Raw genomic sequence first — 23,854 nt, 5'->3', positions numbered from 1 at the left:
CCTGACACCTTGTCAGATCAGCCGGCAGCAAAAGGACAAGAAACAACAAGTGTTGGGGAGGATGTGGAGAAAAGGCAGCCCTTGTGCACTGTTGGTAGGAATGCAAACTGATGCAGTTGCTACAGGAAATAGTAGGAAGGTTCCAAAAAAATTCAAGAGAGAAATACCATATGTTCCAGCAGTCCCACTACTCAGCATCTACCCAAAGAAAACAAAAACACTAATTCAAAAAAAAAAAAAAATGTATCCCTATGTTCCCTGCAGCATTACTTACAACAGCCAATGAGGGTATGATGCTAAGTGAAATAAGAGAGAGAAAGACAAAGATCACATGATTCGACTTACAAGTAGAATTTAAAAAACAAAACAAACAAAACGAAACCCACACTCACAGGCATAAAGAACAGACAACAGTTGCCACGGGGAGGAGTGTAAGGTGGAAATGACATGTGTGCAAATCAAGAAGCAGGAACTTCCAGTTACAAAACACTGGGACATCCCTGGGACATCACATACAGCTTGGGGAACACAGTGAGCAATACTGTGTTAACTTCGTATGGTGATAGGCGATAACTAGATTTATCGTGGCAATCATTTTGCAATGTACACAAGTGTCAAACCACTATGCTATACACTTAAACTAATATAGTAGTTTAAGTCAGTTATACCTCCATTAAAAAAAAAAAAAAAAAAAAAAAGATTCCCAGGTCCTGTGCAGAACTAAGTTACGGACCTTGAATAGACCTGTTCGGTTGCACCAGTCTCCACTCAGAATGCTTTAACTTTTTTTTTTTTTTTTATTTAAAGATTTTATTTTTTTATTTATTTGAGAGAGAGAGTCAGTGAGAGAGAGAATGAGCGAGGAGAAGGTCAGAGAGCAAAGCAGACTCCCCATGGAGCTGGGAGCCTGATGTGGGACTCGATCCCAGGACTCCAGGATCACGCCCTGAGCCGGAGGCAGTCATCCAACCAACTGCGCCACCCAGGCGTCCCTTTTTTTTTAAATCTTGCACTGTCATCCACATGCAACACCAGTTAATAAGCTAAAAATTTTTTAAAATCATGACATTCTCATTAGAAAGGATCCTAGACTTTTTCTAAACTTCGTTCCAATCCTAACTCATCTGGTCCAGTAGTGAGGTGGGCTTCGGGTCCTCCTCACCTGCGGCATGAGAAAACAATGCCCAGTCAGCAGTGAGGGTCAAGTGGGAGTGACATCAGATATATGAAAATGTTTCAGAAAAATGCAGCCCTGCTCCTGCTGCTGCTCATTCTGAGACATCCATCTGCCTCTGCCTAATGGACTCTGACTCATGCTTCACAAACCAGTTCAAGTGTCACCTTCTCGACAAAGCCAGCCTTGAATATCACAAGGACACCATTACTCTGTCTGTCTGTCCAGATTTGTGTTCACACCTCTGCAGAGCAGTTGATATTTTATATTTTAATTTAATTACGTATTTCTCCTAGTGTGGACTGTTTCCCATTTGCCCATATTCCAGGGCACAGAGTATGATTTCAATTAAAGCTCAATGAATTAATACTACTACTACTACTACTACTACAAAGGTTCTATATTTTGTGAACATATGTACAGTTTGCAAGAATCACAATCAGTAAATGACAGTTTCTTACACACTCACTTTGCTACACACTACCTGTTTATATACACACATATATGTGCATAGACACATATTTTAATTATCATATATTTGTTAACACGACTCCTCTATACTGAGTTCGACTCTTAGTACTAAACTAGAAAGAAAACCAGTAGGCACTCCTCAGAGTTCTGAAACTGGAAAACTATAATTAGGACCCGATACAATTCTCCAGTTCTTGGGCTGCCTTGCATCTGCCTATTTGCCCCTTTGGTCTGTAAGATTCCTAACAAATAGGAGATCAGATATATTCTCTCTGTGAATGGGTTACAGATGAATGTTGAAGGAACAGAACAAAATATAGGATAACAATAAAAACAAAAAATGAACCACTGAGTGGGTCAAAAGTTAGAATTCACTGCAAGTTTGCTTAAAGAACAGAAGTTTAAATTTTTAAAACTCCACAAAAATATCATCCTTGGATCCCGCAGGTGAGGCAGGGGCTGGGAGAACATCCTCTAAGGACGTCCTCCGGGAACAGTCAGTGGACTGAAGAGCCACAAGACATTTGGGGAGATGCAGGGGTTTCATCTGCACATCTAGGGGCTCCAATCAGATCACAAATTAAGACTCAGTAAAGGGGGTGGGAGGAGAGTAGTAGAATGAAAGGAGGAATGGTCTAAATATCTGAGGAAAGACAAAAAAATCTGAAAGTAAACTAGAGACCCCTACATTTTCCTATCTTCGGTTTTCCTGTTAAACATTTACTGCAGCCACCTGACATGCCAAGGACTCTATAAAGCACTAGAGACATAGAGATGATGAAGACATGGCTCTTAACAGCTCATAAGCTGTTAAGGAGTCAATCACAGTCCAGTTCAATACAGTTAACTTCTTAATTATCAGCCCCAGTCAATTGGACAAGAATGTATTCTAAATTAATAGCAGCTTTTAAGAAATCACACAACCACACTAACTTAACTATAAGGCATGTCATGAAATTAGAAACAGAAGATGAAAAAAAAATCAAATAATTGATAAAATGTGGTACAGCCCCAGAGGAGCTGTGAGCAGGCTCCTATCCCAAGATCCCTGACTAACTTGACCTTGGGCAAATCACAACCTCTGAGCATCTCTGTTCCCTCCTCATTAAAATGAGGACATGAACAGCAGGGCCTGTCCTCAAGGTGTCGTTGCTGGAATTAAAAGAAATAACTCACTCAAAGCACTTAAAACAGCAAACTCTCAATAAATGTCTATTAATTATTATTACTTTTAAAGATTTCATTTATATATTTGACAAAGAAAGAGAGAAGGACATCGAGAGATGGAACACAAGCAGGGGGAGTGGGAGAGGGAGAAGCAGGCTTCCGCCAAGCAGGGAACCTGATGTGGGGCTCGATCCCAGGACCCTAAGATCATGACCTGAGCTGAAAGGAGAAGCTTAAGGACTGAGCCACCGAGGCGCCACTAGTATTATTTTTATAGCAAAGACTATAATAAAATAAACACAGTGCTCTGAGAACATCAACCTGGGCAAGCCAGAGAAAAAAAGTTCCCTGGAAAGCACCGTGGAAAGGATTCTTAAAGGCTAACAAGGAGCCAGCACAGTGTGACTGTGTGCATGAGTGTGTGAGTGTATGTGTGTGAGAGTGTGTTGGGGGGTGGGAGGGCAGGCACAGCTTCCAGGCAGGAAGATCACTACATGTGTGGAAAAGGCACAGTATGTACTGTAAAAGCAGAATATACTCTTGGAGGTTCCATTTCACTCACGGTATGTAATTTAAAATATTTTTGTTAAGAGGACCACCTGGGTGGCTCAGTCAGTTAAGTGTCTGACTTTAGCTCAGATCATGGTCCCAGAGTTGTGGGATCAAGTCCCACATCGGGCCCCTTGCTCAGCTGGAAGACTGCGTGTACTCTTGCTCTCTCTAGCAAATAAATAAATAAATAAAATCTTGTGGGGGGTAAAAACACAAAACATTTCTGATAAGAAAAATGGGGAGATATTTTAAAATAGAATATAAAAGCCAGGTTAATTTATTTTTAAAGATTTACCTTTTTTTTTTTTTTTTTATTGTGAGAGAGAAAGAGAGAGCATGTAAGCATGAGCAGGAGAGGCAGAAGGAAAGGGAGAGAGAGAATCTCAAGCAGACTCTGTGCTGAGCATGGAGCCCGACTCAGGGCTCAATCCCAGGACCTTGAGACCATGACTTGAGCCAAAACTAAGAGTCAGACGCTTAACTAACTGAGTTATCCAGGTGTCCCAAAGCCAGGTTAATTTTAAAGATGAGAATCTGAGCTTTAGAATGCCTACCTTATTCCAAGCTGGACTGCTGCTGTTTGTTTCATAAGTAGGGACTGAAAACACTTTGCAGAGCCCTGCCCTAGGAAGGGAAACACTGTCTCTGCAGAGCTGCTGCTGAGCCAAGCAGTGCCTTAAACTGTGAGGGGCACATTTACAGAGAAAGAGCCAACCACGTGCCTGATCCAAGGGGTAGGAGCACTTGCCCAGTCCCTCAAACTGACCCATTCAGGCAATGATCTTCTGATGCCCTGAAGGGAGTTCAGAATGTACTTTCCAGAAATCCAACATCCCATGCGGATGGCTCAGCAGAAATATGCAGAAGTGATTTTTGGAGCCATGAGAAAAGGTCCCTCTAGAAGGAAGGGGGTCAAGGAAAGAATGATCACTTACCAGAGTGGGTCTGCATGAGACACGCTGATGACAAATGCTTCTCCTGTCTGTCCAGAAAGAGTTCGGCCACTTTTATCAATAATTGTCCCTGAAATCTGAATTAACAAAGTGAACCCGGTCAAAGAGGCTCAAATTAAGAACACCGTTCACGAGCGTGAAATAAAATGAGTGCACTGTTCCTTTATGAGGAAGGGGAGTGTGGAGCTCTCACACAGGAAGCACTTTTCATCATGGTCAGAAAGGACAGGGGCAAAGGGACTGTGGGGACGAGTCATGAAGCCATAACATAAAAAACAGTGGAAGTCACTGAGGCAAAAGCAATGACCAACACAGCTTTGGAATTCACACATCCAGTCCCACCACAGAAGGCTTTCCCAGAGACCTCAGGCTGTCCTAGCTATGACCTCTGGTTCGTCTAAGACCCCCTGATTTGATTCTAGTCTTTTCCCACCAAGAAATCTTGGGACTCTCCCAGGGGTCTGCCTCCTTGTAGGCTGGTGTCATCCGATCTGGAAACTTGGGTCAGCATGAAAGCCCACCTCTCCCAGGGCCCCCCACTCTGACTTGGGGGGACCAACTCAGCCAGGCTTCAATTCCAGTGGCCTGCCTTCTGGGTTCACCTTCTTCCCATCTCCAGAGCTGAGACCGCCACTGGTAGGAGGAAGGTGAACAGAGGAAGCCAAAGTGGGTGGTTCCTTAAAGATACTAAAGATAGTTCTCCTATGCCAGGAAAATAAAAACCCTACCCTCAAAATGACAGTATTAATAAAAGACAAAAATCATCATGCAAATTTGAGAACTTACAAAGATAGGTCGAGGGGGATACTCCTCTTCAAAAAGTGTCTGGAGTGCGAACAAGGCTGCCTGTCAGGGATTAAAAGAATATCTTTATTCCTGAGAGACTGTGTCCCCAGAATGTTCCCTTTTCCAAAGCCTCTCTAGATGAGAGCAACGTCGCACTCCCTGGGGAGGAAGCACATCCTCCCTATAAGGTACAATCCCCGATCCTAACACCCCATCTCAAGTCACACATGGTGCCTATGGAAACGAAACAGATGCTGCCTCAGAGTTTACCTACAAACTAGTATTTCCTCCAAAGAAGAGCTCAAGAGCTCTGCTCTTTCTTCCTTCTCCCAGTCAAAACTAAAAATAGATAAATACGAATGCCTGCACCGTCCCCATCCTTGTAGATACAGGGGGGTACAGAAATGGAAGGGCACGTAGTGAGCTCAGAGTGGGCTGTGCAGGCACTAATGCCAAGTAACTCAGTGCACGCTCAAGCTGCATTAGATTCCAGGGAACATCTCCTTCTTTTGATCACTGTATTTCCTGATTCCAAGATGTGCACATTTTCATAATTTGCTGTAGTCGGAATGCAACTTGTCCTTAATGTATACCTTCTTGGGGATGGGGGGGGTTCTTTTGCATTGAAAGTTACTAACTCAACAATATGAGAATTTTATTTTATTTTATTTTTAGAACTAGCCCAGTTGATCCCAAAGATGTGATGGAAAAACAAATGAGGAAGAATAGCCAGGTAAATTCTGGGGGAAAAACAGTGTGGCGGGGAGAGGCTCATGAAAGCCTACCAGTTATTCAGGATGTATTTTAATCATAACGCTACAGAAAATAGCAGGATGGGAGTGTGACATCAGACAGATGACTGGAATAAATTCTACCCAGATGCACTTCCGAATTTAGGGTGGTATACAATTCCTGTCACTGGGAAATGGTAGGATATTTAATAGATAATGTTAAGACAACTAGGTAAACCTTAGAGCAAAAGAGTACCTAGTTAGAACTCTACCACATTCCTTACTCCAAAATAAATTACAGACACATCATGGGGACAACCTGTCCCTCAATAATCAAAAGAATGTTACGTTGCACTTTTTTATACCTGTGTAGCATCTCTCTCAGGAACCCCCACACCGTAACAGCTGTCCCAGGAAAGACCTGGATGCCCAGGGAATAGGAGAAGAAACGATATTTACCTTTCACTCCCTACATTTATGTACCTTCTAAATTTAGAACCATCTGTATGTATTTACTACATCCGCATATGTGTACCTAACAGCTATATGTGTATTTACTTTCATAATTTTTTTTAAAAAAAAGTGTTTTTGAAAGCTAAAAAGATAATCTTTTGAGTTTCTTCTCATCCCACTGGCCTTAACTAGAAATGCTCAAAAACAGAATGGAACAGAAGACTTTCATGTAACTTTGACAATGGCTGTGATCGTTTCCATAGTAGTGGTTATCACGTTCGCCTGACAATGGCTGCGATGGTCTGTCTTCTTGCCCCACTGGGGATCCTCACAGCCCCCACCCTGGCTGTCCCTCTCATCTCCCTCAACTCACCTTGGCATTGGCAGTATCAAAAATAGTCTCAATGAGTAAGACATCAACTCCACCATCCAGAAGCCCTTTGGCCTGCTCTCTGTATGCTTCAACGAGCTCATCAAATGCTGTAAAAAATAAAGCACATTCAAGGTATCAGTCACCAAAATCCTCTCAATGGCCAGGACATGCTGTCTTCAGGACTAGCAACTGTCAACTATTGCTGGTTTCTAATGCTTGATTTAAGGATATCACCTTTTTTGAGAAACCAAATAAAGAAATGGGGCAGCGATGTTAATTAGACCTGTAGACTGAACACTCCTGAACCCTTGCCACACAACCTCCATTTGCCCTGTATGAGGCAATTAGTAAGTGAGGAGGCAGGAAGGTGCATGGTTTCATGAGCCCCATACCTTATTGTCAACACCTTTAAAGTAGATCATTCTTCCCAGGGATGGTCCTAATCAGTCAGTTAAGGGATGAGTGTGAGAAACAAGGAGAGAACCATGTCACCCGGATTTGGAAACACGGTGGGTCTAGTCACATCCTCTCACACTTGCAGTGATAAAAGGCTTCAATCCTGTGGACTTCACTCCTGCTAGAGAGAAAACCTGCCTTATAGGGCAATTTCAGTCTGAATCTAAAGTGTTCAATCATTCCAGGGTACAATTTTTATTAGAAACATCTTGAGTTGTCCATTTCCATTTCAGAGGTCAGCCCTCTCGCCATTTACCTCCCAATGAAAAAAGAAAAAAAGCTTGGATATTCAATAGAAAAACCCAATACTACCTTCACGCTTGCTGTATAAAGCACAAGAAAAAGGAAAACTTATCCCCTCCCAGTCAAGCCTCCACCAAGCATAAGCCCAGTATGAGCAACCTCTTGTGAAGAACTATGACATCACCACATGGAAAGTTCTATAACCAAAAACCTACAACTATACTTGGCCTGAACTTGCCACCTACACAATATTCTTCACTATACAAAGTATCAGTACTACTCAGCTAAGTTTAATTCTTTTTGTATTTCATTGTCTAGATGCTTAAGAAATTGACTTAGATGTTTAGGTTTTTCATAAAATCTCAATGTGAGTATGTTCATGTACGCTAGTTTATAACGTCAACAATGCCAGTACGTTTATATAGTTTGGAGCACTTAGTGACATAAAACGGGGACCTAGTGGGCTACTCTATAATAGACCAAGGCCTGGTGTCCATATTTGCTCAACTTCTCAGTTTAAAGCTTTCTCTTGATTAGTTTTACTTTCTCAGCTGATAAAGAAGCATGATCACAGTACCATGTACATTTGAAATAAGAATAGTAGTAATAATAACAAGATCTGACTTTTTATTTAGATGTTTACTACATTGCAGGCACTATTATAAGCCCTTTATGTCCATTAAGCCACAATAACCCTGAGGAAGTGCCTGTTATCCCATTGTACAGATTTTAAGATCATTGAAACACAGACATACTTAGAGGGGCTCAAAGACTATTTACAATACTTACTAATGTTTCTGTAATCTGGTCTCTCCACAGACGGGGACACCGACAGTGTCTTATTAGTTGGACCCAGAGCTCCTGCCACAAATCTCTTAATCCCTTTGGGAAAAGAAAAACAAGTGTAAAAATCTCTGAACAGCTTGACCTTTTTGTTGGGACTCAACAGGCTAAAAGATTTTCCCCTACAACACAAGTCTCTAATTCTTTATCCACAACTCTAAAATACAAAAGTGCAAGTTATTTTCTTAATTCGTTTGACAACAAAGTTGACCTCTCCTGGACCAACAAGAAGCTCTTCATAGTCTTGATCACACTCAGTGAGACAATGCACAGATTTGACTACAAATGAGTATCTGAGGATGGGAGCTATCCCCGACCCCACTGGAAAAATTCTGAAATAGAGGGATGTGTACAGGTGATTGCCAAGCTGATCTGAAAGACTCCAAATTCTCACCTATCTGGCTTCAAAGCGTTTCAGTAACTAACCCTTTTCTATCCCCACAGTCATGTTTGGATCAATTACCTCCCCTTCCTTTTAAGGTATCTCCAAGATCCTGAACTCAACACAGATTCTAGAAAAGCTCCTCACGGTAGCATTCAACTTGAAATGCTCCCCAGTATCATGCTGCAGGCCCTTCCGTTGGTGGGGGGTACTATTAAATCAGGATTAGCAATTATAAAGCCTAAAATTCAAGTATGAAACAGATCAAATCTTACTGTAAGCACTCTTTCAATAATTCTTTAATAACCTTTCCTCTGGGCTGGGGCCCAAGTGCTTCCAAAAGAGCCTCCAAGGTTGGGTTCATCCACACAGCATAACCAAAGCTGGGAGTACACTGATGACGGTAACTACTCAGTAACCTGGGTCACGATTTACAGTTTAACAGGAGAAGTTATGAGTTATGAGTTGATAACCCAGCTTTCGAACAGGTTACCTTTCCCAGAGCTGAACAATAATATGCGTGTTAAAAAAATGTCCTTCTCTTTCCCTGCTTCCGCTGGTTTCATATTCTCTGACCTGTTACTCTGTTGGGGTAATGGTCTCTGCATGTCCGTGGATTTAAAGACTATCTCCCAGAAGCAGAGTTCCCACAAACTGCTTCAGTCTTCATTAATATGCTGTATCTCATTTCCTAGCAATTCCCCTTTATATTTTCTCCCGCAGGCAATAATTTTACATTTCCAAATCTTAAGGGGCTCCACATATTTCTTCTATTCCCTTCCCTCCCTCAGAGCCTCCCCACCAGCTGGCACCCAAGTCACGCTATGGCAGCCAGCCAGGGGGTTAGTTACTTCAAGAGGCCGCTTTTCACATCCCAGCAAGCCTGAATCGCATGCCACAGTCCTGGGCCGGCTGCACAGAGCCTTCAAGGACATTAGGGATAGGACATGGATTATACTGTTCACCTGCCTGAGCCAATCACGAGGATGAGGCTAGCTTTACTGGGTAAGATCAAATACCTTAATGTTGATCAAAATAACCAGAACACCTGAACTACCTAGTAATGTGCTTCCAAAAGGAGAATGATCAGCTTGGCTGTAAATACCCAAAGAAGCTAAAACCATAAATATACAAAGTAGCTAGAGCTACAAAGTGAAGCTAGAGCCCGCACTAAACACAGAGTAAACCCTGAGCCCAAGGCCCACAGGGATAGAATCAAATCATAGAGGCTATGGAGGGCTTGATTATGAAACTGCAAAGAAGTCACCTACCCACAAGTACAAAACAGTGTATGCAGTGCTGCTGGGGGCCACTTGTCACAGAAGGGAAAAGCACAATAAAGAGAGCACGTGACACCTGCGAATCTCAAAGGAGTCATCCTTGCAGACGTTCCTTACCTGTCTGGAGGGACACCTCCTCGGCTGCCTTTCTGGCCACCCCCGCGGAGCATTTGTTCATCTGGTAGGCCTACACATGAATGCAAACATTAGCGGGCGCTTATTCCCCTCCGCCCCATAAACCAGGGACTTGTGACCTTATAAAAGCCAGTTTTACTCAGTAAGGAAATGTAGACAGAATTAACAGGAGGTCTGAACAAAATCTCGGCTGAGAAGGCCTCTCAGCTGGCCCAGCCATGAAGGCAGCAGGAGAGCTAAGAGTCCTTGAGAACTGCTCTGAGCTTCCTCCCATAGCCATGAGCTAACCGATAACAAAGGGTGATCTCTTGGCCATCTGGGACATCAAAGAATAAGCTGATGCAGTTAAATGCTCTGCAAATTTGAGAAAGCATAAGAACAGAAGAAGCACAGGTTTCAGAGATAGGAGTCCAGGATTGGAGGACCAGCTCTCTCAGTGCCTGCCTGGGCCATTTCCTTAGCAGCTTCTCCAAGCTCTGACTCCCTTTGCTGTAGGGGGGGTTGTACTCAGGGCCTCTGAGCTTTTTGCAGATTACTAACCTCTTTAGAACTTGGTAAAGGGCCATGAAGTCCCTCAGTAGGAAATAAAAAGTATGCACGAACACACAAAGTATGCTACAATATAAAGAGGTTCATGGGCCTTCCAAAATCTTTCCCAGACCAGGTTAGAAGGTCCCAGATTTGTGGCCTTCATGAGCCCTTCTCAGATCTTATGTGCTGTGGATCTTCATTATTTAGTAATTAAGAAACCAGAGTATTCTAAAATAGGGGTTGGCAAACTCTATAGGTCCTAGGGCAAATCTAGCCTGGGCCAGTTTTATAAATCAAGTTTTACTGGGAAATAATCAACATCATTCATTTACATATTGTTTATTGCTGCTCTTGTACTATAATAACAGAATCAAGTAGTTGCTGTTTATGGCCCACAGAGCCTAAAATATTTATTTACCCGGCCCTTTATAGAAAAAGTTTGTCAACTCCTGCCCTAAGTCACACAAAACTAATGATTTACCCTTGATAACCCAAAAGACACAAGATCTCACAAAGTCCCAACAGCAGGAGAGCAATCAGTGCTGCATGAAAACAGAGGCACGCATCTGGAAAAATCCCACACAGACGTGGGTATGGCAGCATCTACTATGTACCCCCATCATTCCACATTTTACAAAATCTGAAAAAGGAGCATCATCTTGATTAAAAAGAAACCAGATCCTTCACCACACACCCATTAGGGTGGCTACTATCAACAAAACAAAACAAAACCCCCCATAAACAGAAGATACCAAGTGTCGATAAAGCCGTAGAAAACTTGGGATCCTTGCACACTGTTGGTGGGAATATAAAATGGTGTGGCCACTGTGGAAAACAGTATGGCGGTTTCTCAGAAAATGAAACAAAATCATCACTTCTGAGTATATAATCAGCAATTCCACTTCTGAGCATGTAATCAAAGAAAATGAGAGCAGGGATACAAACAGATTAGCTGTACATGCATGTTCACAATAACAAAAAGGTGGAATCAACCCAAGTGTCCCTAATGAATGAATGAATGGATAAACAAAATGTAATATATATATGTATATATGTGTGTATACACATATACACACACACATATACGTACGTACGGGGAACATTATTCAACCTTAAAAAGGAAATTCTGACACTTGCTACGACATGAGTGAACCTTGAAAACATTAAGCTAAGAGTCATAAAAGGATAAAAACTGTATGATTCCACTTACATGGAGTACCTAGAGGAGACAAATTCATAGAGAAAGAAAGTAAAATGGTGGTTTTCGGGGTCCAGAGAGGTTAGGGAAGAACAGGGAGTTATTACTGAATGTAATGGGTACAGACCTTCTGTTCTACAAGATGACAAGAGTTCTGGAGATGGACGGTGGCAATAGTTGCCCAGTAAGATGAATGTATCTAATCCCACTGAATCGTACATAAAAATGGCTAAGATGGTCAATTTTACATTACATGTGTTTTGCCATGATTTAAAAAAAGAACCAAATCTGCCATGCAGGGCAGAAAAAGGGTGCCCACACAGCCAATCACTGTGCCTTTATCAGCAACCACTGCATAATAAGTATCATTTTTACTTGATCACTGGCCCATAAAGATCCAGTTAGGAAATGAATAGTCTGCTGCGTTCAGAAGCAGAAAAGATTCAAAGCGTCTTCCCAGTCTGACCACAAGCAACAGACAGCAAGGCATCAGCTGTACTCTGCAGCTTCGGCTGGTTTTCTCACTAGCAACTGTCAAGGCAGAAAGCATCCAGGAAGACCTTAGTTACGAGGAACAATGGCATTCTTACCAAGTGTTCGAGGCCATAGTCAGCTTGGGCAATGCTAGTGCTGCTGAAAGTGTTTGTTTCAATGATATCTGCCCCAGCCAGCAAGTAATCCTGCAACAAGAGATAGCAACATCAGTGTTCGGGGTTTCAGAGGCCCTGTCCCCCCGCAATAAACACTTCTGCTCGTCACCACCACCCCAAACACCATGTGACCACCCACTAAGCGCAGGCACTTCCCTGGAGCCCAGAGACGCAAAAAGATATAAGGATTTGACAGAGGTGTAAACAAACACAGAGCTCGATTCGGACACAGTTCATATGCTAAGCTGGGTGAATGGAATGAAGTTCCTTAAACTCCAAGTTTTAGTTTCCTCACGGAAAGTACTAGAACGCAACTCCACAGGGTGGCTGTGTGATGACACAAGTTCTGGCCCAGGAAGGCGCTCTCCAGCCTCAGCACAGTTTGATTTCCACCGGCGATGGCTCTATCTCTGAGAGCCCAGTTCTGCCCATGATTGTTTCAGTCCCTCTCTGCAGGTCCCTCTGAGCCAGATAGGCACTCCTTCTAGAACCCGGAGGCTCTTAGTGCCTTCCTGCCCTCCTGGTTTGAAACCCGCCTTCCCCATTTCACTCTTTGGGGACAACACTTCCTCAACCTCAATCTGAGGAACACTCTGGAATCTCTCAACTCCCTTGATTTTTCCCAACAGTGAGCAAACCCACCCCCTCCCTAACTGATACACACTCTTGACAAAGAGCTGGGAAATGAATTTCTCACTTGTAGTAAGTCACAAACATCCTAAATATCCACCAGTTGGAAAAAAAACAAATAAGCTAGAACGTATCCATTTTATAACATGCTTTGTGGAGGCTAAAAACACTGTGTATAGCTATGGATATTGATATGGAAAGATCTCCAAAAATAGGCTTGAGTAGAAAGCAAAACTGACTGATATGTAAAACAGGACACATTAGGTTTAAAGCATACATGTACACAACAGTATGCGTTTTCGCATATACATAATTCGTATATACATAAATGCATAGCAAATTGATGTGGAAAGATAGATATAAGTAAGTTGTTATCTCAGGAGAAAAAAACAGAAATTTGGAATAGTGGTCAAAAATGAATTTATTCTCCGGGCGCCTGGATGGCTCAGTGGCTTAAGCTTCTGCCTTCAGCTCAGGTCATGATCTCAGGGTTCTGGGATGGAGCCCCGCGGAGCCTGCTTCTCCTCTCTCTGACTGCTGCTCTGCCTACTTGTGATTTCTCTCTCTGTCAAATAAATAAAGTCTTTAAAAAAAAAAAAAGTGAATTTATTTTCAATCTATGGGTTTTGTCTTATGAGAGCAAATTAAATTTTTCAAAAAAGAGCAAGAAAAATTGGAGACAACATTAATGCCTAGGAATAAGTAAATTAGTTAAGTAATAATACATATGTAGGTTATATCATGTAGTTATTAAACCATGTTTGAGAATATTTAATGCTCCTATATACAGATAAAAATGCAAATCATACAACAGTACGAATACAATTAAAATTTAATTTTTAAAATCCCAGTATAAAAACTAGTTTAAAATATAAATTAAAATATGTGATTAGGGACGCCTGGGTGGCTCAGTTGGTTGGACGACTGCCTTCGGCTCAGGGCGTGATCCTGGAGTCCCGGGATCGAGTCCCACATCAGGCTCCCAGCTCCATGGGGAGTCTGCTTCGCTCTCTGACCTTCTCCTCGCTCATGCTCTCTCTCACTGTCTCTCTCTCTCAAATAAATAAATAAAATCTTTAAAAAAAAAAAATATGTGATTAATAGTTAGTCTTGGATTCATATCTCCTGATTTTGATTTTCTCCTTTATGGTTTTCTATATTATCTTTTTTATTTAAACAATAAACATGTATTGTATTTACAGTTAGCAAAAAAACTTCTCAGTTCACAGTTTTCTCCAATTTGGTGTAGATTTGAAAATTTCTATAATATACAGTTTAGAAGGTGTTTCTTCTAACTCTTCACTCTCTCCCTATGCCTCTTCTCCTAGCTCAATATCCCACTCCTGGACTCCAGGCTGGACATCCCTCGATTCCAATCCTATTCCTGCCAATTTAAAAAACATGTGATCTGGGGCACCTGGGTGTCTTAGTGGGTTAGGCCTCTGCCCTAGGTTCGGGTCGAACACAGGGTCCTGGGATCGAGCCCCGCATTGGGCTCTCTGCTCACGGGGAGCCTGTTTCCCCCTCTCTGCCTACTTGTGATCTCTGTCAAATAAATAAATAAAACCTTTAAAAAAACAAAAAGCAAAAAAAACCAAAAACGTTATGACCTGAGTCAAGCTACTGAATTTCTCCACTCCTCACAGAGCAAGCTGTCAGGAGGAAAGGAGGCCAGGAAGGACAGCATTTTTAGCGGCTAACAGAGGTTCTGAATTGTGTTTCGTGGGGCGATGCTGTGGGCAAGGACTGCCTGCGGCGCTCACCAGTATCCTGGTGGCAAGCTCCCACAAACGTTTTCCCGGGTGGAGCCCAAGGTGTGGGGACACCAGCCCTCATGGCATCTCAGCTACAACCATAGGGAACTTCAGGGAGAAAACGGCGTATTACTCACAAGTCCTGGAGAGTACAGGCATGCCCAGGGCCATACTTCAAGGGGCGGGGGCAGATAGGCAGGGGAGTGAGCACAGACACAGGGTTCTACCTTTCTGGGGGTACAGGGATGGGGCACCTAGGGTTTCACAGTTTCACTCTTTATTGTCAAATTTAAAACGTAAGAGTGGGAACCAGGGTATGGAAAGGGAAAAATGGGGCCAGGCAGTTGGGCTCGTCCAGGGCTCCCCAAGAGCATAACTCATGGGTGAGGGCCATCAGGTATCCAGTTGTTCAGCGAGTAGCAGCACCATGTTTAATTCGAGACGGGTGTCCCCTGAAACGGGGATCTTGGCAACCAAAAGCTCAATGTCAGGCATTCACGCTACAACCAAAGCAGCTCACTGCCAGGCACCTACATTACAAATACAACCTGGACATTCTGTTAAAATTATACATCAGAGGATCTGATCTACGGTCACTGGCTCCACTAGAAATAGCCACATGTGAAAAAAACCTGGTCTGTTTCCCCTCTTCATCCATGAACACAACACGCTCTCCACGTGTCTGGCTAGTAAATGCACCACCATAAACGGGACACCCCGGCACACTTTGTTGTACTTACAGCCATTTCCACTCCACAGACCTATCGTGGGAACCTCGTTCTTCCATCTAGATGCCTACCTAATACACAGGGCAAGGAATCTTTCCTCTAACAAATATTTATTGAGCACTTCCTATGTGGAAGATAACGTTCTAGGCAGTAGGGCTTCGGTAGTGAAAAAAGAGGCATAAATTCTTGCCCTGCAGCAGCTTATAATCTAGTGGTAACCCACAGGAACAATAATGATGAAGCTACAGGGCATGACAGTGCATGTGATTACAACAGCTGCATTATAAGAAGTCTATTTATGGGGCACCTAGGTGGCTCAGTCGAGTAAGCAACTGCCTTCCACTCAGGTCATGATTGCTGTGTCCTAGGATCGAGCCCAGTATCAGGCTCCTTGATCAGCGAGGAGCCTACTTCTCCCTCTCCCTCTGCCTGCTGCTTCCCGTTTATGCTTTCTCTAATAAATAAATAAATAAAATTTTTAAAAAGTGTATTTGTAACCATACCAGGCCATTCATATCCATGATGATATTCCCAATCTACAGCAGACTAGATATTATAATGGGATTTAACTACTCTCAAGGCCTCGCAGAAAAATTTAGTTACCATTCTTCTTGCAGAACCATATCTTTTTAAGGATCAATTTTAAATCTGGTACCTGGAATTCCCACTATGAACAAAGGAAAGGCATTCTTAGCTTTCCTCACATGAACGCCATTCTGCAATTAACCTAGAACAAAGTCTTGACCACACAACAGAATGATCCCTTCCATTCTCATTGGACCCCTTAATCACAAAATGATTTGTTTAGATGAGTTTTTTCCCCTTAAGAGACTGAAACATCTGTAACAATGCCCTTCTCCAGAAAATAAAACTTTCTCACTTCACTGGCAAATATGTCTTATCCTTCCAGTTGAATCCAGACCAGGAAAATAGATTCAATCAACTCAGTATCTCTTCTGGTTGTAATTTTATGAAATTCTGGCGATGACCTACCAAACAATTTCACTCTGTGTTTCTTTCTAAATTTTAAAAATCTACTGCCCCCAGTTACTTGTTCCTGATTCATGCTGGCTAACCATTTTTATTGGAGGCAGGAGAATGGAATGAAAGAGCATGGTATTTCATGTCAGGAAGCTCCCAAACGTCAGACAAGTTCTTCACCCTCTGTGAGCCACAACTTCCAAATCCACAAAATAAGAATAACGACCACCTTTTGGTTTTACTTTATCGGGGCTGCTGTGGTGACTCAGGTATAGCAGTGTATGTGAAAAGCCCAATTTGTCCAGGATTTCTATGGCCTTTCATTTAACTGCCTCAAAGGCAGGAAAACTACCTTTCTCACATCCTTATCCTGAATGCTCATCGCAGTGTGAGGCCTTTCCTTTCTTCAGTGCCCAAAGTCGTCTGGTGAATAAATCACCTCTTTCTTCTGTACCCTCCAGAGCCCTCGATATGCGAAAAGGCTTACAGAATAATGGCATGAGAACAGGAGGCATGGCAGTACTGTACCTTATGGATCTGGTAAATGACGTTGGGTTGAGTTATACTTAAAATGTCATTGTTGCCTTTTAGGGACCTGGCATGATCTTGAAATTCGTGACCTCGGAAGTCTTCTTCACTTAGCTTATGCCGCTGGATCATGGTCCCCATCCCTCCATCAAGCACCATGATCCTCTCCCGCAGAATGGCTTCAATCTCATCCTGCAGGCTTTTCTTCACACCTGCTTTAAAGAAAGTGAAAAATCCGACTTTCAAAACCCCAGGGAAAAGATGCATGCGGAAGGTTTCTAAGAACTACTAAAAGCCTCAACGACACTGACTGGAGCCCCCTCCTTGGTTCAGCTTTTCTTGGCTATCCTCACGACAGCCCACGTATGCCCTCCCAAACCTGCTCTTTTAGCTCCAAATCCTTCTCCTTCTGTAGGAAATTCTACCTAACCCAGTCAGTAGAAGTCTTCTACCCAGAGCTCCAAAGCTCACCCCGCCCTCCACCTCATAATCCTCTTACAGTTTGGCTCAAGCTTTTTCTCTCTCTGTCCTTAGGGAAGAGCACTTCTGTACCCTCAGCAGCTCTGACAGTGGCACATGCCTCCATTCCTCCTCCCATTTTCATAAAAAATCTAAGCATTTTTTTCCAGAGGGTCTCTACTGTATTCACTTTTCAGTCCAGAAATAGAAACTATTTTCAGTCTTTAATACAGTTGTTACTGTAAAACAACCTAGCTCCCACATGTACAAATTTTGAGATCTTGTGAAAGGAGTCATCATATATGCAAGAGATCAAAGCTGTTTTTAGAGACTCTAAATAAAACATCTGACTTTTTATTAGAAATCTGACAAACATATTCTATACTCTGCGTGGAAGACTGAAGTCCCAGAAAATGCTAAATTAACTTTGGCCCACTAAATATCAAAATATACCATAAAACTATATTCCCATAAAAAGAAAAAGTAAAATATAGAGTATCTCCATTGCTTGGAATAGGGAAAGACTTAAGACTCAAAAAGCCTAACTGTGCTAAGTGAAATAAGTCAAGCAGAGAGAGTCAATTATCATATGGTTTCACTTATTTGTGGAGCATAACAAATAGCATGGAGGACAAGGGGCGTTAGAGAGGAGAAGGGAATTTGGGTAAATTGGAAGGGGAGGTGAACCATGAGAGACTATGGACTCTGAAAAACAATCTGAGGGGTTTGAAGTGGCAGGGGGGTGGGAGGTTGGGGTACCAGGTGGTGGGTATTATAGAGGGCACGGCTTGCATGGAGCACTGGGTGTGGTGAAAAAATAATGAATACTGTTTTTCTGCAAATAAATAAATTGAAAAAAAACTGATTAAAAAAAAAGGATGAATGTGATTCCATAAAAACTAAGGATTCCTATGAAATCACAGTTACCATAAACAAAATTAACAAACAGATTATGGATTGGAGGAAGATTCTGCAATGTCTCAAACTGAAAGGGACTAACACCTATAATGTACAAGGAACTCCTACAAAGATACAAATAGTCAAGTCAAGGAAGAAGAAAATAATACTCAGCACCTATGTAAAGAGATGCTCACGCTCATTAGCGACTGGATGTGAATTAAAACAAGATGATACCCATTTGCACCCAACAGATGGACAATAATTAGAAAACAGGATAATGCCAAAGGAATCTGCACCCTCCAGTATGCCTGCTGGACAGAGCCATTCTGGAGAGCAGCCTAGCAGAACTTGGTAAAAAGTAAGCATGCAGAAAACCCAGCAACCTCAATCCTGGGTATATTTCCCAAACAAAATCTCAAGTTGATCCACCGGGAACACAGAAGGGGATGTTAGTAGGAGTGGCACGGTTGGAGACAACGCTGGGAAATGTCCAAGTAAAATGTGGTAGACATTCGTGGGGAACACCGCACTGCTATATGATAATGGTGGGATACTGAGTGAAAGGGTCAGCAATCATCAACTACCAAGATACTACTTACATAAATTAAAAGTACGTACACACACTAGAGTACAAGGAAACATACAAATACATGGCAATATGGAAACCAGGCCACCTGTGAGACCATGAGAACTGTGAACAGAAAATGAGATAAAAGGGTACATAATAAAATGGGAATTGCATGCATTGAAGACAAAACTCCCCCCAACTGAGGCCCTTAAAAATTCCCTGCTTCTACATCATCCACATGCTTATTGATCCTGTAGGGGATAAGATTTCCCTTTTAGAGGTCCTCCTTCCAGATTTGTTCGTTTAAATGTTCACTGTTCTAATCCTGATGTATTCCCCAAGCTTTTCCAACAGGGGGTTTTCTTTCACTGGCTTCTAATCACCGCTGCCCCTCCAGAAGCTTCTCCCAAGAGCAAGTCACCTTAACAATTCTTTCCCTTCGTAAGGTGAACAGTCACTGAGATCTTCCATGAAGAACAATGATAACCAAAACACCCTCATATTTATCTATATTCAGTTCATTGCATACAGAACATTCTGTACAGTTTACTCCTGACTAACCACGTTCTTTTTTTTTTTTAAGTGAGAGCCCATAGCAATATCTTTTTTTTTTTTAAGATTTTATTTATTTATTTGACAGAGATCACAAGTAGGCAGAGAGGCAGGCAGAGAGAGAGGAGGAAGCAGGCTCCCTGCTGAGCAGAGAGCCCGACGCAGGACTCGATCCTAGGACCCCGAGATCATGACCCGAGCCGAAGGCAGCGGCTTAACCCACTGAGCCACCCAGGCGCCCCCTAACCACGTTCTTAACAGGGCAGATTCTACCCAACAACTCTCACAGAAGAAACAAAAATATATAGCTCTACATTGCCCCCATTTAGCTGACGCATTCTGCTATTGATATATTTAGATGAAGGTGAAATAACGTTACTTCCCTTCTTAATTAAATAGGAAAGCAAGCAGACATGAGGCAGAGATATTATTCAAAGAACTGTATGATCTGCCTCTCTACCTCTTCTTTTATACCAACAGTGATAAAATGTTTCTCAGTCACATTTCCACTGGTTTCAAGAACAATTTTACCAGTCCCATATCAGAACCCTAGAATCAATAGGGTCACCAGCTCACCTCTGATAAATTTCCTTCTGACTTATGAATTCAGTATTCAGCCCCTGCCATGCTGAACACCCTCATTCCCCCACACCCAGGTACTGCTCCGTCCTTAGGACTGGTTCTCTTCTTTCTACATTTCCTACGTCATACCTCCCGCGTTTTTATGGGTATGTTCGACCAAAAATTTTAATCAAGGATGACCTTAGAGACCGATCTCATTATAAAACTGAAACTACTGTCAGTTCTTGAGCTAACCTAGTTTTTTCTCAACATTAATCTCAGAGCCATCATTAGAATCGCTTGAGATTACTACTCCCCATCACGACGTACTATCTGCTCATTTTACAAAGTGGTTCTATGCAATCTGGAGTGTGCAGAACGACTGCTCTAACCCTGATGTGGTAAAAGAAACGTTTCCTTAAGTTTTAATCGTTCTCTGGGTTTCCTTATCCGCCTTGCAACACAGAAACTTTCTTTGGTCACCCACACAGCAGGTGCTCAATAAATAGTTATTGAACTGAGAACGTTAACTCTGGCCAAATTTCCACCGCGCCTCGCTGAAATATGTTGTACCCAAGAGCGAAGTTACTTGGACATTAAGAGGTGTCTCGGGCGTGCGCGCGCAGAGGGAGGGTGCCTCGTAGCTGCTGAGAGTCCGCTTGCCTGGGGAGGAAGAGGTGCAGGCGCGGAAGGAACCCAGCAGAAGCACGTGGAACCTCCGCGAGCTCAAAGCCGCCGCCCTCCCGCCCGCGGGGAAACCTGGCGGCGCGCCTCCAGGAGGCGAGGAGAATTACCCCAGGGATGAGGAGCCCGTAACAGGGCTCAGTACACAACCCAACCGCGGAGAGCTGGAGGCAGCGTTACCGGAAGGCGTCAGCTCTGGCAGCGCGGGCGACATGCCGCCGAGTCTCCTCCTCCGCAGGCCAGGGGCGAAGCCGGGGAGTCGCACTCTGCACAGTACACGGCCAAGAGCGACGCCAGCCAGCGCCTGGGAGCCGACCTCAGGGGCCGAGGTCGTCGGAGGCGCCGAGGAGCCCGGAGCCCGCGGCCCGGGGCCCGCGACGCCCGGGGCCTTCCGCGCACCACAGGCCGCGCGGGGGACCTCCCGCACGACCTGGGCGCGGCGTGGCGATAACAGACGAGCCCTCAGCCGCTACAACCCTCCAGCACGTGCTTTCTTCCCGGTCACCCGGCCTGTCCTCGGCGCGGGGCTGGCGGCCACACACGCGCGACCCTAAGCGGGTCGCGGGAAAGGCGCGCACTGGACCCGAAAAGGAGGACGCCGTGGCGCCCGAGGCGCGGGACCGAGGATCTCACGCCCCTTGAGGTTTGGGACATCTAACAACGTTGCTAGCGTCTCCGCTCAATCTAGCCTCTGCGTGGGAGGTCCTGCCCCTTCCGGCCTATGATTGGTCTGTACGAGCACGTCGCGCTGTATTGGCGGAGCCATTTCAACCAGTCCCCTGAGGGTTTGCCCCGGGGCTCTCTGGGAAATGTAGTCCAAGGTCCCACGCAGTCAATGAGCCCCAAACTGTTATGCCCTGAGGAGACGGGGCGCATCTCCAAGCCTGATATCCGGAAATGCGGCTGGCGAGGCCTCTCAAGCCTAAGTCGTAGCGCGGAGTCGGCGCTAGCTTCAACCTGTGGTGGTGTCTAGAGCGGGGAATTTGGAGTCGGGGGACCAAGTTCTAGCCACGTTTTGCTACTGGCTGGCTCTGGGCAAGATAAATAACCTCTGAGTCTCTCGGCTCCACAAGCAGGAAATGATAGGGTGGTCGTAATTGCTGTTTTATAAGCCTGTTGTAGGGGGAAAATGAGATCGTGCCTCGTGCCAACGCGCTGTGAAAACTCTGAGGTACATACCTGCGTGTTAACTGTCAACTAATTGACAGTATAATTTATTGAACACTTAACTACGTATCATGCGTTGGGCTAAACATTGGGCAAATGCAAGGCAAGACAAGCTACATCACACCCCCGCCTCTGTCTTGGAGAAAGCACTCACAACTAGCTAAAACTAATAATTGAACAGGGGAAAATGAGAACCACATACTCTGTGCCAAAAGAGCTGCGTTGCTCCAAGGGTGTTGGAGGAAAGCTTCCAGGAGTAACTGGGACTTGACGTAGGAGCTCTCCAGTGCGGAGAGACTTCCTGAGCAGAACACAGCACTAGAGAGACTTTGAAAATAAAGAAAAGCTCTGTAAGGGTGAGTGTGGTAGACAGGAGGAAAGCAAATGAATCTAGGAAAATAAAGTTGAGACCAAATTATGAAGTTTACTAATCTTTTTATTTTAAAGTACACATTTGTATGCCGTTCTCATTTTATTATGTAATTATACCTCAATTTTTTATATCTAAAAAATTATGATAATCAGGTGTATTGCATCTTTACCAAAAATAGTCATACTTGGAGATGAAAAACCTCAAGCGGTGGGGGGGGGAGAGAACGGAACAAATAAGAGAGTGGGAGGGAGAGGATGGCCCTGAAGAGCTGAAGATCTTATTCAGATTGCAAGGTTTCTGTTTTGTTTTGTTAGATTTTTATTTGACAGAGAGAGAGAGAGAGAGCAAGAGCACAGAGGCAGAGAAGCAGGCAGAGGGAGATAGAGAAGCAGACTCCCGGCTGAGCAGGGAGCCGGACATGGGGCTCGATCTCAGAACCCTGGGATTATGACCTGAGCCTGAAGGCAGATCCTTAACCAACTGAGCCACCCAGGCACCCCTAGATTGTAAAGTTTTAAATTATCACCAATCTCACATTTTGTTGAGGTGTTCCTTGAAAAAAAAAAAAATCTTCTGGGTGCCTAGTTACTTAGTATCCTCTATCTTAGCAGAAATTGCAGGAATTGTAGATCAGTCTCTATGTTTAATAAATCATCAGATATTTGCTTTGTCATCTAAAAATGACCGGACCCAGTGTTTCCTGAGTCTTAAAAGAGTAACAAATAAGACTAAAAGGTCAGTGAATTCCTAGTACAAAAACTCACACAACTTAAAGAAGAGTTCCAAGAATACCATTATGGATTGAAAGGTGGCCCGCAACAGTCCTAAACCCTAGCACTTCAGAACGGAATGTCCTTGGAAATAGAGTTGGTGCACAGGTAACTAGTTAAGATAAGGTCCAAGGAGAATGGACTCTTAGTCCAACACGAGCGGTGTCTTTACTGCGAGAGGACAGAGATACACAAGGATAAAACAGCCACACGACAACAGAAGCAGAGGCCCACATGGACCTGCTGACACGTTGGTTTTGGACCAGCAGTTTCCAGGACCGTGACACAGTACCTTTCTGATGTTTTAGACCACCCGTCTTGTGATACTTTATTACACTATGCATAGGAAACTAATACAGTGGACATAAATACCCAACTCTTACTGTATGCCAGTAAATAAACTGTATTTCAGTTTTATACAGTATTCTATGGGTCTTGGCTGGCTCAGTCAGTTAAGCATCTGCGTTTGGTTCGGATCATGATCTCAGGATCCTGGGATCGAGCCCTGCATCATCGGGCTCCCTGCTCAGCGGGGAGCCTGCTTCTCCATCTCCTTCTGACCCTCCTCCCTGCTTGTGCGCCCTCACTCTCTCTCCCTCTCTGTCTCAAATAAATAAATAAAATCTTTTAAAAAAAAAAAACACATTATTCTACGGCTTGATTGTGTGTGCTAAGCCCATTGGGTTGTTTTGGTGTCCTGCTAGTCAGAGTCATAAGAATGTCAACTGAGAGCCGGTTCTCAAACAAGGGATTGCTACCCCTGGGGGGTGTGGAGGTGACCATTAGCTTTCCCCAGAAGATCCCTGACTTTTCCTTCTTCC

At 43.6% G+C, this 23,854-nt stretch overlaps 1 protein-coding gene across 2 annotated transcripts in view; it reads right to left on the bottom strand.

Moving 5' to 3' along the window:
• MTR (5-methyltetrahydrofolate-homocysteine methyltransferase) overlaps positions 1–21,184 on the bottom strand; it is a 107,791-nt gene extending 86,607 nt beyond the window's left edge. Inside the window, exons 1-8 of one of the 2 annotated variants that reach the window (XM_044239413.1) lie at positions 20,904–21,184; positions 17,000–17,214; positions 12,319–12,408; positions 9,982–10,051; positions 8,149–8,241; positions 6,661–6,767; positions 5,104–5,163; positions 4,300–4,394 (exon numbers count right to left, since the gene is read on the bottom strand). In XM_044239413.1, the coding sequence (XP_044095348.1) occupies positions 4,300–4,394; positions 5,104–5,163; positions 6,661–6,767; positions 8,149–8,241; positions 9,982–10,051; positions 12,319–12,408; positions 17,000–17,214; positions 20,904–20,937 (764 nt within the window). In that variant the 5' untranslated portion in view covers positions 20,938–21,184. The remainder of the gene's footprint in view (positions 1–4,299; positions 4,395–5,103; positions 5,164–6,660; positions 6,768–8,148; positions 8,242–9,981; positions 10,052–12,318; positions 12,409–16,999; positions 17,215–20,903) is intronic. The other variant, XM_044239414.1, reaches the window with a different exon arrangement.
• Positions 21,185–23,854: the final 2,670 nt, after the last annotated feature.

The sequence above is a fragment of the Neovison vison genome, chromosome 2 (genome assembly GCF_020171115.1).
Source record: "Neovison vison isolate M4711 chromosome 2, ASM_NN_V1, whole genome shotgun sequence".
NCBI lineage: Eukaryota > Metazoa > Chordata > Mammalia > Carnivora > Mustelidae > Neogale > Neogale vison.
Note: the sequence above shows the minus strand (reverse complement) of the source record. Positions and strands in the feature narration are given on the sequence as shown.